This window comes from Oryctolagus cuniculus, chromosome 8 (assembly GCF_964237555.1).
Source record: "Oryctolagus cuniculus chromosome 8, mOryCun1.1, whole genome shotgun sequence".
Lineage (NCBI taxonomy): Eukaryota > Metazoa > Chordata > Mammalia > Lagomorpha > Leporidae > Oryctolagus > Oryctolagus cuniculus.
In genome coordinates, this window is record NC_091439.1 from 117,035,937 (window position 1) to 117,048,737 (window position 12,801).

The 12,801-nt window shown below is 51.7% G+C and overlaps 1 protein-coding gene across 3 annotated transcripts in view; it reads left to right on the forward strand.

Annotated features, from left to right (window-relative positions):
- Window positions 1–12,801, forward strand: part of CSMD1 (CUB and Sushi multiple domains 1) — a 2,053,194-nt gene that overhangs the window by 1,917,614 nt on the left and 122,779 nt on the right. For all 3 annotated transcript variants that reach the window (XM_070047233.1, XM_070047234.1, XM_070047235.1), the window contains 5 exons: window positions 1,506–1,683; window positions 3,804–3,949; window positions 5,257–5,337; window positions 6,791–6,904; window positions 9,411–9,599. In XM_070047233.1, the coding sequence (XP_069903334.1) occupies window positions 1,506–1,683; window positions 3,804–3,949; window positions 5,257–5,337; window positions 6,791–6,904; window positions 9,411–9,599 (708 nt within the window). The remainder of the gene's footprint in view (window positions 1–1,505; window positions 1,684–3,803; window positions 3,950–5,256; window positions 5,338–6,790; window positions 6,905–9,410; window positions 9,600–12,801) is intronic.

Below are 12,801 nucleotides of genomic sequence, written 5' to 3' on the forward strand. Positions count from 1 at the left end.
AACACACACACATAGAGAAAGGTAGAGAGAGGGAGATCTTCCACCTGCTGGTTCACTCCCCAAACGCCTACAGCTGCCAGGGCTGGGCCAGGCTGAAGCCAGAAACCTGAAACTCCATTTGCATCTCCCATGTGGTTGGCAGGGACCCCAAGAACTTGGATCATCATCACAGTCTCCCAGGTTGCATTTGCCGGAAGCTGGATCCGAAATGCAGCAGCTGGGGCTGTGCCTGGCAGTAGGAGACAGCACCCAGGAACCCCGGTGGCAGCCCCCTGCCCCGTTGCAGCCCGCCCCCGCCGGGGTGGATGTGGAAGGAAAAGACAGGGTCACCAAGCAGCGAAGCACGAGGCAAGCACGTGTGCTCCCTGTGCACGCTCAACAGCGGAGGGGAGCCGGCAAGGCAGGATGAACGTGCCATCGTCACGGAACCCCAGGAGCTGAGGACTGGGGACGGAGGCTCCCAGTGGGCATCCTAGCTTACAGACGCCAGCTTGTCCACCTCCAGTCCCCACTGAGTGAGACCCGCACTGCGAACCCCTGAGATGTCTCCAGGGTCCGTTCCTCGGCTGAATTTGCCCGGGTCTCAGGCCAGAGGCAGCTGCTCCTCACTCTGACTGTCTGTGCCTCCAGGGCAGGCAGCTGCCCCCCCGTAACTGACTCAGCGAGAGCTTTCCTTGCTGTTGGGCTGTTCTTCCTGGGAGGCTCCGAGTGTCTTCCCACGTTCTCTCCTCCGTGGGGACCTCGGATGGCCCTGGAGCACCCGGGCTGTAGCGGGCGTCGGGTTGGACTTCAGGGCCTACTCCCCAGTGCCTCTGAACTTGGTAAGGACTGCATTTCCAGGTCCCTCTGCTCTCTGTGCCCAGATCACTTTCCCAGAGATAGGACAGCAGCTGTGGCGACAGTGAACGTCGGCCTCTGAAGTCAGTAGAGACAGGCGTGGTACTGTGGTTCTTCCTGTAGTTGAGTGCAAGTCGGGGGCGGGGGGGGGGGGCGTTCAACAAAGCCCGGCTTCCACTCCCTTACCCGCTCCTTCGGGGTACATGTGAGTGAGGAGCTTTGATGATGTTGGGTTTCCAGGCCAGAGGCTGAGCTGTCCTCGTCTTCAACAGCTTAAACGAGGTTAGAAATGAGACCTACAGCACTGCACCAGCCAGCCGTCCCCTCGAGTCTCCTCCCACGGCTTCCCTTGCGTGGGTGAGTCCGGGGCACGCTGAGCTCCGCCACAGGCCGTGACTGCCCGAGGATGTTTGTGCGCTACGCGGGAGTGACTTTGCCATGAGGGGTTTTGGTTTTGATGGTTTGGAGGACACAGTAAGTGAAACCCTGATAGCTTAGCTTGGGAGAACGATTGCTAGGAGGTTTTTAGACAGGAGCCACAGAAACACATCACGATCATTTCTTAGAGGGGAAGTTGTGGCTAAGTGTCTTTGGAGGCAGGACTCCTTCACAGTCTACTTTCTGACCGTCGACTGCACTGGGCTTGTGTTTACTGTGTCCCCTTTCAGCTCCTTGTGGCTACAACGTGACGGCTCAGAACGGGACCATTTACTCGCCTGGGTTTCCAGATGAGTATCCGATCCTAAAGGACTGCATGTGGCTGATCACGGTGCCTCCAGGCCACGGCGTGTACATCAACTTCACCTTGCTGCAGACGGAAGCTGTGAACGATTACATCGCTGTGTGGTAAGAGAGCTTGCCAGGGAAGCACCTGCAACTTCTCGGCGTGTATCGGCTGCGTGCGTATGTAGACCTGAGCTAGTTAGAGCTCATTCATCTCCCCTTCAATCAGTATGTTAATGGATGTGTAGAAGTTGTGCGTATGCATGGGGTGTAGTGTGGCGTTCAGGACGTGTGCACAATGGCTGGTGCTCATACGTGCACATCACCATACGTGTACATCACCATTGAATGTGCTGGGGACATTCAGAATCCTCTCTACCAGCTACCTTGACATTGTTATGCTTGTTGTCACCCGCAGTTTTCCTGTCCTGTGGGACAATAGAAGTATTCCTCCTGTAGTTAGATACTAGAAAAGGGATTTGCCAACAACATCCAGTGATCCGGAGAAGAAATTTTGTGGGATATTTTAAGAGTTTTGGTACATGCTAGAAAACCCAGGATTACTTTAAATAGATGAGCATATCCTAAGATTATTTGATTCTGTTTTTAAGTGATTTTTTTCAGAAAGGAAAGCTGTAGGACCCATTGCCCTTATTTGCAGCTTTGGGAAACGCTGGAGAGAGGAGCATTGGGCTCTGTGTCCCTCTGCCTTTGGGAAGGTGGCAGATCTGGCCTCCCCTGGCATGTGCACATGTGTGTCTGCATGAGTATGTGAGTATGTGATATGTGTGTGTGATGTACATGTGTGAGAGGCATGTGAGTGTGGTACTGGTGAGTGTGGAGTGTATGTGAGTGTGGTTGGGAGTATGTGGGCGTGGTGTGTATGCGTGCACATAGGTGTGTTGTATCCGTGGGTGTGATATATGTGCATATATGAGTGTGTGTAGTTGTGTGTAGTACTGGCAGGTGCATGTGGTGTATATGTGAGTGTGTGTGGTACTGGCAGAAGGGTGTCGTGTGTTCATGAGTGCATATACATCCTATGTGTGTGATGTGTACACGTGAGGGGTATGTGAGTGTGTAGTACTGGCTGGTGGGTGTGGTATGTACATGAGCATGTGTGGTACTGGTGGGTGGGTGTGACAGATCTGTGTGGTGGCGGTTGGGTGTGTTGTATATGTGATGTGTGTGGTGCTGGTGGGTGGGTGTGACAGATCTGTGTGGTGGCAGTTGGGTGTGTTGTATATGTGATGTGTGTGGTACTGGTGGGTGGGTGTGATAGATCTGTGGTGGTGGTTGGGTGTGTTCTATATGTGAATGTGTGTGGTACTGGCGGGTGGGTGTGATAGATCTGTGTGGTGGCGGTTGGGTGTGTTGTATATGTGAATGTGTGTGGTACTGCGGGTGGGTGTGGTGTACGTGGGAGAGTGTGATGTCAGGTGCATGTGTAGTGTGTACTTGTGTTTGTGAGTGTGGGTGGTGTGGTGTGGCTGAACTCCTGTCAGGGGGCCGGTGTGGCCTGCACAAGCCTGGGGCAGGGCAGGAGATGCAGGACCTTGTACGTTGTGGCAGGGATTTGGGGCCGTAAGCAGCACAGCTGTGAGGCCAGATGCGGGTGTGGGAGAACGGTCTCATCCGGAGAGAAGAGACGCTCTGCCCCTGGAGGAGACGGCAGAGCCCTGCACAGTGGGTGTGCGAATGAGGAGAACGGAGGACTTGAAGTTTTCAGTTAGCCCCAGGCAAAGCAAACAGTACTGCGCTCTGGGCAGCTGGCCCTCGACTGAGCTCTGGGATTAAAGGTGGGCTCCAAAGGCCTTCACGACTGCAGAGAGAGCGGGCCCGCTGCAGATCCCAGGACAGACTGGAGAGCTTGGGTCCAGTGTGACAGGGGCTGTGCGACCCAGGACAGACTGGAGAGCTTGGGTCCGTGTGTGACAGGGGCTGTGCGACCCAGCACCCGGAGGGCTGTTGTAAAGACGCCCTCTTCACATCAAGGGTGTCCAGTGCTGTCACTCCAAGTTAGCACAGATAATGGGGATCAGGCTGTGCGATGTGGGAATGAGGAAGTCGCTGAGAGTGCCACGGCCCTGAGCCTGGACCTGCTCTGCAGGGCTGAGCCCTGGGGGCCGGGGACACGGCGGGAGCCGGGGGCCCAGGCCCACCATGCTGCCACGCTGGCAGGAGGGGGTACTGGCCCACAGGAGCTGCCCGCTCCAGCTGTGCCTCCTGTGTGTCCTCGGCAGGGACGGGCCTGACCAGACGGCCCCCCAGCTCGGTGTCTTCAGCGGCAACACGGCGCTGGAGACGGCACACAGCTCCACCAGCCAGGTGCTGCTCAGGTTCCACAGCGACTTCTCCAACGGCGGCTTCTTCGTCCTCAACTTTCATGGTGAGTGCCCGTGGCCCTGCCCAGCTCAGGGACCAGCATGGCGGTGGCGGTGAGTGCCCGTGGCCCTGCCCAGCTCAGGGACCAGCATGGTGGTGGCAGTGGCGGTGGCGGTGACGGTGAGTGCCCGTGGCCCTGCCCAGCTCAGGGACCAGCATGGCGGTGGCGGTGGCGGTGAGTGCCCGTGGCCCTGCCCAGCTCAGGGACCAGCATGGCGGTGGCGGTGGCGGTGAGTGCACGTGGCCCTGCCCAGCTCAGGGACCAGCGTGGCGGTGGCGGTGGTGGTGGCGGTGTCGCAGTCGCAGTCGGGTGGCTGAGCCCCCTCGCAGGGCCTGCCCCAAGGTTCTCCTGCATTTTTTGTTTAATGAACTCCTTAGTGTTCATTCGTGAGTTCTTGGGGCGTGTGTTGTTGTAAGCTTGGATTCATTCTTAGACAAATGTAAATGAGGTCCTAGACTTTGATAGATTCGCTCGTCCCTGATCCTGGGTGAAGTGTTCCAGCAGGTGCCATCTTTTTTTTTTTTTTTTTTTTTTTTTTTTTTTGACAGGCAGAGTTAGACAGTGAAAGAGAAAGAGAGAGAGAGGTCTTCCTTCTTCCATTGGTTCATCCTGCAAGCTGCCACTACGGCCAGCGTGCTGTGCCAATCTGATCCAAAGCCAGTAGCCAGGCGCTTCCTCCTGGTCTCTCACGCGGGTGCAGGGCCCAAGCACTTGGGTCATCCTCCACTCACTCCCGGGCCACAGCAGAGAGCTGGACTGGAAGAGGAGCAACCGGGACCGAACGGCACCCTAACTGGGACTAGAACCTGGGGTACTGATGCCGCAGGCGGAGGATTAGCCTAGTGAGCCGTGGCACTGGCCAGCAGATGCCATCTTACAGTCAGTGGACCGAAAGCAAACTTCCCCCATGTTGACAATGAGTCTAAGAGTCTAAGCAGTAGAAAGAGTTATCTAGGATCCCCAGTCTTACCTGGGGATGGCACTCAGCAGAGACAGACGGGGACACATCAGCTGCAGAGAGCATGGGGACAAGCCCTGGGTCAGTCATTTCCCTTGGGAGATTCCAAGCATGGGTAAAGTGTGCATATTTAAACATCATCATTGTCTTGTTCACCATTTTCCTTGAAATTTAATGTTCGTTGGCTTGAAATAATCATATGTGAAGTTTTAAAGCTTGAGAGTTTTATAAGATAATGATTTACAAGTACAAATATTCAGTGTTCTTAGGTATTATAATACTGCTTATTATATACTTTGTTTACGTAGCCAATGTAATCACAATCATTGTTATTTTTTCACAAATCATTTAGCATTTCAGCTCAAGAAATGCCAGCCCCCGCCAGCAGTTCCACAGGCTGAAATGCTTACCGAGGATGAGGATTTTGAAATAGGTAAAGTTTTCTTTGTTACAACACCAGGCGATCACCCTGACCTCTCCTTCCCACCTCTAGACTAGGAAAGGGCTCCTTCGTCGAGGACGCGGCAGCGGAACCACTGCTGGGAACTCAGGGAGACCACGCATCAGACGGAAAGCACTCGTCCTCCCTCCTCTCTGCGATGTTGCTGGCTCATTTTGCCATTTGAATTCTGCTCTTGTCATTTTGAGCATTCTTGTTCTTTTAGAGCAGTCGCTGAGCCGATAAATGGGTGGATGGACGGATGGACGGATGGACGGATGATGGATGGGTTGATATACAGATAGGTGGAGGGCAAATAGGTGATAGACAGTCTTCAGAACACGTAGATTTGTTTAGTTCTAGGATAAGTTATTGTACCTGTGGAAGGATTTAATCATTTGTGGCTAAAATACTGGTTGGTATAACGCTGACCTTTCATTGAAATGCGAATGTAATTGGTAGGATTTGTTTAATGATAGCGTCTAGAAATTCTGCTTTAGATTTTACATTAATGGCCTAATTCATTAAACAGTCATCTCATCCTATTGAGAAGGCAGCCACAGTGCTTGTTTGCAATGTAGTAATTGCAACCCAGTGTTCCTCGGTCTCAAATTGAAATAATTCATCCTGTTGTCCCGCCGTTCCAAACCTCTGGCCAAACCGCATGATGCCATTTCTGTTATGTTGATAATGAGTTATGAATGGCAGCAGTGTGCTGGTTTGGCCAAGGTCATGGACAGACCCCCTCGGGATGTACAGGAGCCATTCTGCCTTCCTGTTCAACAGCCTTGCTTAAATTACAAACATCTAGTTCACTGTTTTGGCCTGTTTTTTTTTTTTTTTTTTTTTTTTTTTTTTTTTTTTTTTTATTTCTTTGAGAGGCAAAGACAGAGAAAGGTCTTCCATCTGCTGGTTCACTCCCCAAATGTTTGCAATGGCCGGAGTCAGGCTGATCTGAAGCCAGCAACCAGGAGCTTCTTCAGGGTCTCCCATGTGGGTGCAAGGGCCCAAGCACTTGGACCATTTTCTGCTTTCCCCAGCTATCAGCAGTGAGCTGGATCCTAAGTGGAGCATCCAGGACTTGAACTGGCGGCCATATAGGATGCTTGCTTCACCCACAGAGGCCTAGCCCACTACCCACAGAGCTGGCTCCACCTGTTTGTGTTTTTGATGGTCACTGGGGAAGGGGTACAGACTCAGATGATTAGTCAAGGAACAAGACTGCCATGTGGTTTCTGTCCTAGTGCCTGGCAGGTTTCAGATAGCACTTTTATCATCTAAGAAGCAAACGTGGGATTGGTTCTGAACCGAATAGCACTGCAGACGACCTTGCTTCTGAAATGGTTTCACGTTGGCGTCATTTGCTAAGCAGCCACGTCTGTCTAACGCGTTGGCACACGGAATGTCCCGCGCGTGGCTTCCTAGCGTGCCACACCCTCTCTTCCAGGGGACTTCGTGAAGTTCCAGTGCCACCCCGGCTACACCTTACTGGGGACCGACACGCTGACCTGCAAGCTGAGCTCCCAGCTGCAGTTTGAAGGACCCCTGCCAACGTGTGAAGGTACGCAAGCCTGACGCTGTTGCCGCATGGCTCTGAGCTTCTTCCTCTGTCTCTGCTGTGATCCTGTGGCAGTGACAGTGACCAGAGAGCAGGAGTGTCCTTTCTCTTCCTACTGTCCCTGGGAAATCAGAGCCATATCCCATAGGAAGTCAAGTTTTGTTCCAAAAACTTTAGTTATGAAAGTGCCCTAAGATAGGGCAAGGTTGAAGTAACTCTAAAATAGAGACCCAAGTACCCTCCACGTGGTTCCCCCAGAGATGTTTACAGCCCTTCCCTGTCAATGCTTAGCTCAATGCTCTCTGTCTACCCATTGGTTCTTCTATTTTTGACCCATTGCACTGTAAATTTCTGGCATTGGTACACTTCTCCCTAAATTGTTCAGCAAGGATACAATCAGATGGTTTTTAATGTGCTGTGAGGTGAAATTTGCAAACAGTGAAATGCGCACATCTCACCTGCTGCGAAGCACGCAATGCCACATGAAGGGTGATGGCAGTCACTCTCTTCCCGTGTCCAGGAGTGGCGTCTGCGGCCCCTCAGCCCCGGATGTGCCATCCCCTCTCACAGGCAGGTGCAGCTCAGCAGCCCTGTGCAGGCCTTCCTGTATCCCGCACTGATACCTGGGCCACAGGTACCATTCCGTACCCACGTGGTGTTTTCCAGAAAGCACAATGAGGGGAAGATTTTCCAAACAAGCTCCACGCTTTTCTTACACATGCACCTGTCGCCACTTTGAAAACCTGCAGACCGAGGTTAGGCGCCAACCACTGATTAAAGTCCTCTTGAAACCGCAGAAAAGAAAGGGGTTTGTATGCAGTTGCTCTGATGACAGCACGGAGGGGAGCTATCAGGGCCCATTCGCAGCAGGGCTCCCAGGAGCTCCCGCCCTGTCAGTCTCAGCTCAGGGCTTTGGCGTCTCCACCTCCAGCCCTTGGCTGCACAGGCGACACTGACACAATCCAGTCTGTGTCCTGTGTTTCTCTCCAAAGAGTGGTGTAACATGACAGCACTTCAAAGAGTTTGTGGAAACAGAAATGAGAGGTTTGTTGCTTTGTTCATTTGTATACCCACGCACTCCCAGGTGTGTGCCCCAAAGCTGTGGTTGCGTCAAGGAGATACCAGCTGGACATTTTTATCTCAGCAGTTCCAACAGCCGAGATTCAGAGTCAGCCGGGGTGGCCAGCATCTGAGGAGCAGATGAGAGAAGGAGGTCTGTGTCCCCAGTGGACCACTCCTCAGCTAGAACATGGACGGAATCCTGTCATTTGCAGCAAAATGACTGGAACTAGATGAAATAACGTCGAATGAAATAAGCCAGACACAGAAAGACAAATGTTCTCCCTTATATGTTGGAGGGAAAACAACTTTTAAAAAATACTCAATCTGAATACAGAACATGGATCACTAGGGTCTCTGAGGAGCAAGGAGAAATACAAGGAAATTGGAGTAAAACAATAGGGAACATTGGGTGTGGTTCATTATAACCAGTGTGCTCACACGAGGAGTAGGGGGATGGGTGAGAGCCATAAGGAAAAGCTTACTACCTCACAATTTTCATTTTGTAAATTTAAAAGTATTCTGAAATGTTAATAATATATATTGAAATACTTTTTAAAAAGACAAGTACATTTTGGTGGAAAAAATGAAATCCATGCATATGAGCAATCTTAAAAAAGTTCACAGAAAACAGGTGTTATGACAAAACTGCCCATGGATTTCCAAATTTCTTTTGATAACCATTCTTTTTCATTAAGGTAAAGCACGTCTCCATTTATTTATGAGCCACGAAAATAACAGAAATCATTTCCTTTTGCTGTCTCTGTAAGCAGACGCGGGAAGGTAGCCTCCTTTGTTCTTTGGCGGTTTCCTGTGCCTGTCCTCATCTGTGGCGATGATGTGGGAGTGGAACACAGTGAGCAAGGCGGCAGGAGGGGAGAAGTATAGATGCAGCTGCGTTAGCCTGATGGCGCATTACAGGACACCCTGCCACGGAGCCCACTGCTCCTCCTGCGCGTGGGGGAGCGGAGACGCCCAGGGGGCAGTGTGGGTCTCAGGCCAGCCTCTCTGATTCACTCCTTCCTCAGGGTCCCAGGCAAACCCATAAGCCACGTAAACCTTAGGATTCTAGCTGTACCAAAGACCATTATTAATGCGATTTTTCTTTTATCACATCAAATTCCGTGACAGTTTGGTAACACTATATAGAAGAGGTCAGGCCTGTCTTCGTGAATGAGTTAGGAAAAACGTGGGTCCGTGTGATGAAATCCATGAGGCACCTGCTGCACATTATGGTGTGTGCACTCAGGGGATGCACTGTGGAGGGAAAGGCCCACACAGCGCGTGGGCGCTCTGCGCTGATCAACTCTGTGTTTGCTTCTCACGTGGATTTAGAGCTCTGTGGCATGGCCTTTGCTGCTCCTGGCTTGCATACCCAGGGCCAGCAACGATGCCCTGGAAGTTGGATTCGCTTTGTTCGAGCAAAGCTTTCTGGTCCTTCTCCCTGCAGCACAGTGTCCAGCCAACGAAGTGCGGACGGAGTCCTCTGGGGTGATCCTCAGTCCCGGGTACCCCGGCAACTACTTCAACTCCCAGACCTGCTCCTGGAGCATCAGGGTGGATCCGAACTTTAACATCACCCTCTTCGTAGAGACGTTTCAAAGCGAAAAGCAGTTTGACGCACTGGAAATATTTGATGGTAGGTTTCTTGGCTCTTTGTGCAACCTTCACCGCATTCGTGAACGCATACAAAGGTGGCAGAGGGACTGGGGTATACCCTTGGATACCTTTCAGTCAGATCACGCCTTCACTGTTCTGTGTTGCGGATTTCAAACAGCTCCGATGCTTGATGGCGCACCTGGAAACTGGCTGACTTCCGCTCTCATTCTTCAGTTCTGTACCGTGCGGGTGTAGGGTGGGTGGCCTCGAGCAGCTTCTTTCTCTCCCAAATATGGCACTGACTCATAGGGAGGAAGCCTGGCTCTCAGGCCTGTCTCTGATCCTGTATATAAATATTCCCACACATGCATGTGTATGTAATTACATTTAAGTCACTTTTTAAAAAAATTACACATGTGCTTTTGTTTCCCAATGTTTGAACTGGAATGCAGCTAGTGGTCCTTTTATGTCTGCTAATTTCAAGAGCAAAGTCTTTATCAATAATTTATGCACTAATTGCTACAATTTGGTTTCCCTAAAACGTGGGTGGATCATGCCCATCATACAGAGTAAGCGAGGCAGGTAACAGAAGCAACATCACAGTAGTTAGCATAGGAGCGATCAGAGGTCAATGGAGGAGAACACTGTACCAGGGCCGTAATTGTGCCCAGCAGGTGAGCCAATGCCTGTGAGGCCAGCATCCCACGAGGGCACTGGTTAGAGTCCCAGCTGCTCCCCTTCCAGTCCAGCTCCCTGCTAATGTGCCTGGGAAGACAGCAGAAGGGGGCCCAAGTGCTTGGGCCTCTGCCAACCATGTGGAAGACGGATGGCGTTTCAGGCTCCTGGCTCAGCCTGGCCCAGCCTCGGATGTTGTGGGCCTTTGGGAAGTGAACCAGTGGATGGAAGATTCTTTCTCCCTCTCCCTCTCCCTCTCCCTCTCCCTCTCCCTCTCCCTCTCCCTCTCCCTCTCCCTCTCCCTCTCCCTCCCCCTCCCCCTCCCCCTCTCCCTCCCCCTCCCCCTCCCCCTCCCCCTCTCCCTCTTTTCCCTCCTGTGTGTAACTCTGCCTTTGAAATAAATAAACAAATCTTTGAGAATGACAGTACTTACCGTCAAAGTGATCAAAGATCAATAGAAGACAATAATTATCACCAAAGTGAGCCAACCACCTATGCTTAGGCTTGTTCTGTTTTCAAAGATTCTTCTGTAAGATGGGTGGTCAGAGTTTTATGCAAATTTTGACGTGACGCCATTTTTGCAGTAATGTGTTCATCTCTCTCTCTCTCTTCCACCCTCCCTCCCTCTCTCTCCGTCCTCTTTCAATGAGACAAGGTGTTTTTTATCATTCACAACACAGCCAAAAATGCATGTTATACATAATGATATATATATATATGTAAAAGATTTAGTTCATTTATTTGAAAGGCAGAGTTGCAGAGAAAGAGAGGGAGAGACAGATCTTCCATTGGCTGGTTTGCTCCCCAAAAGGCCACAGCGGCTGGGGCTGGGCCATGCCAAAGCCAGGAATCAGGAATTTCACCTAGGTCTCCCACAAGGACTTGAGCCACCTCCACCGCTTTCCCAGGCTCATCAGCAGGGAGCTGGATTGGAAGTGGAACAGCTGAGACAAGAACCGTCGCCTATATGGGATGCCAGCATTGCAGGCAGCAGCCTTACCCATTATGCCACAGTGCTGGCCCCTGCATAATGGTTTTTCACTTTATGAATCTGTTGCTCTCTGTGGTTCCAAGAGTGAATATTGCAGGTTTTTAAATTGGGCCCCTAACCATTGTCGGGCTCCAAGTCCCAGTAGACAGTGGCACCCACGATGTCCCTTGGCCTCCTTCCTTCCTGGCCACGGTGGCTGCTGCTGGCCTATGGCTGAGCTGCTTTTCTGCATACAGCAGTGTGGATGCAGGGTCTTCATAGAGTTCATGAAAAACTATGTGGTTTCTATTTTTTCACACCAAAATAAACAGTTCTTTTAATTCCATCCTAGTTTCCTTGAGTTTTTAAGAATAGCCTCCTATGCTTTTCCTTTTAAAGATTTGCCTGTTTAATTGAAATGCAGAGTGACAGAGAGATGGGAGAGACAAGAAGAGAGTGAGGTCTCCCATTTGCTGTGTCTCTCTTCAAATGCCTGCAACAGCTGGGCCTGGACCAGGCTGGACTCTACGCAGGTCTCCCATGTGGGGGCAGGGACTCAAGAGCTTGGGTCATCATCCGCTCCCTCCCAGGGTCCCCACGAGCAGAAGGCTGGATTGGAGGGAGGGGAGTGAGAGCTGGGAATGAAAGCAGACCCTCTAATTTGCATGCCAAGCATCGGCCCCAACACTCGCCTCCCTCCATCCCCATCTGTGCTTAAGGAGCAGTCCTAGAGGGATAGGTTAGGACACTGTGGTTAGGACACTGCAGGGGATGTGTCCCCCCGGATTGGGGTACCTGCGTTTGTGTCCCAGCTTCACGTCCAAGCCCAGCTTCCTGCTAATGCAGGCTCGGGAGGCAGCCCTGGTGTCTGACAGACCCAGGGCGAGTGCCTGGCTCCTGCTTTGATCTGGCCCAGTTCCACCTGTTGTGGACACTGGGGGAGTGAACCAGCAGGTAGAAGATCCCTCTCTGTGCCTCTGTCTGTCTCCTGCCTTCCAAATAAAATGAAAATAACTTAAAAATAATTATAAAGGGAGAACAGTTCTAGTAAGTGTGCTGCATTTTATGCAAAGAGAACAGATGGAATGGAGTGAGGGACTGAACCTTGAGGCCAGGGCCCCTAACACTGTGTTCTCGAGCTGTCATTCAGAATGACATTGGAGATTCAAAAGTCTCATAAATTTAGGATAATGGATTCTACTTTATTCCTGAATATGAATTAGTTGTTTAAACAAAGCACACTCCCATTCCTCAGTCGGGAGGCAGTGGCAGAGTGCCAGACATGTGGCCCTTGCGATCCTGGGCAGGGAGGGACAGCATTCGCTGGGGTCCTGGGTGTTCCGTCATCAGCCAGTCCCAGTCTTCTGCGTTACTTACTAAGGCTGCCCTGAGAAGTAAAACCACGTCTCAGGGTTCTGGGGCCGCGTGTCCCGAGGACAGGCGGGCTAACACAGGGCCTGCTCCCTGTGTCTCTGGGCGGTGTCCCTGGTGTGTGGCTGTGTCCCCGTCTGCCTTCCTCATGGCCGTGGCAGCCGTGTGGGTTCACACCGCCTGGACAGCCTCGCTTTACCTCTGTGTCTCCAGACACAAGTGCGAT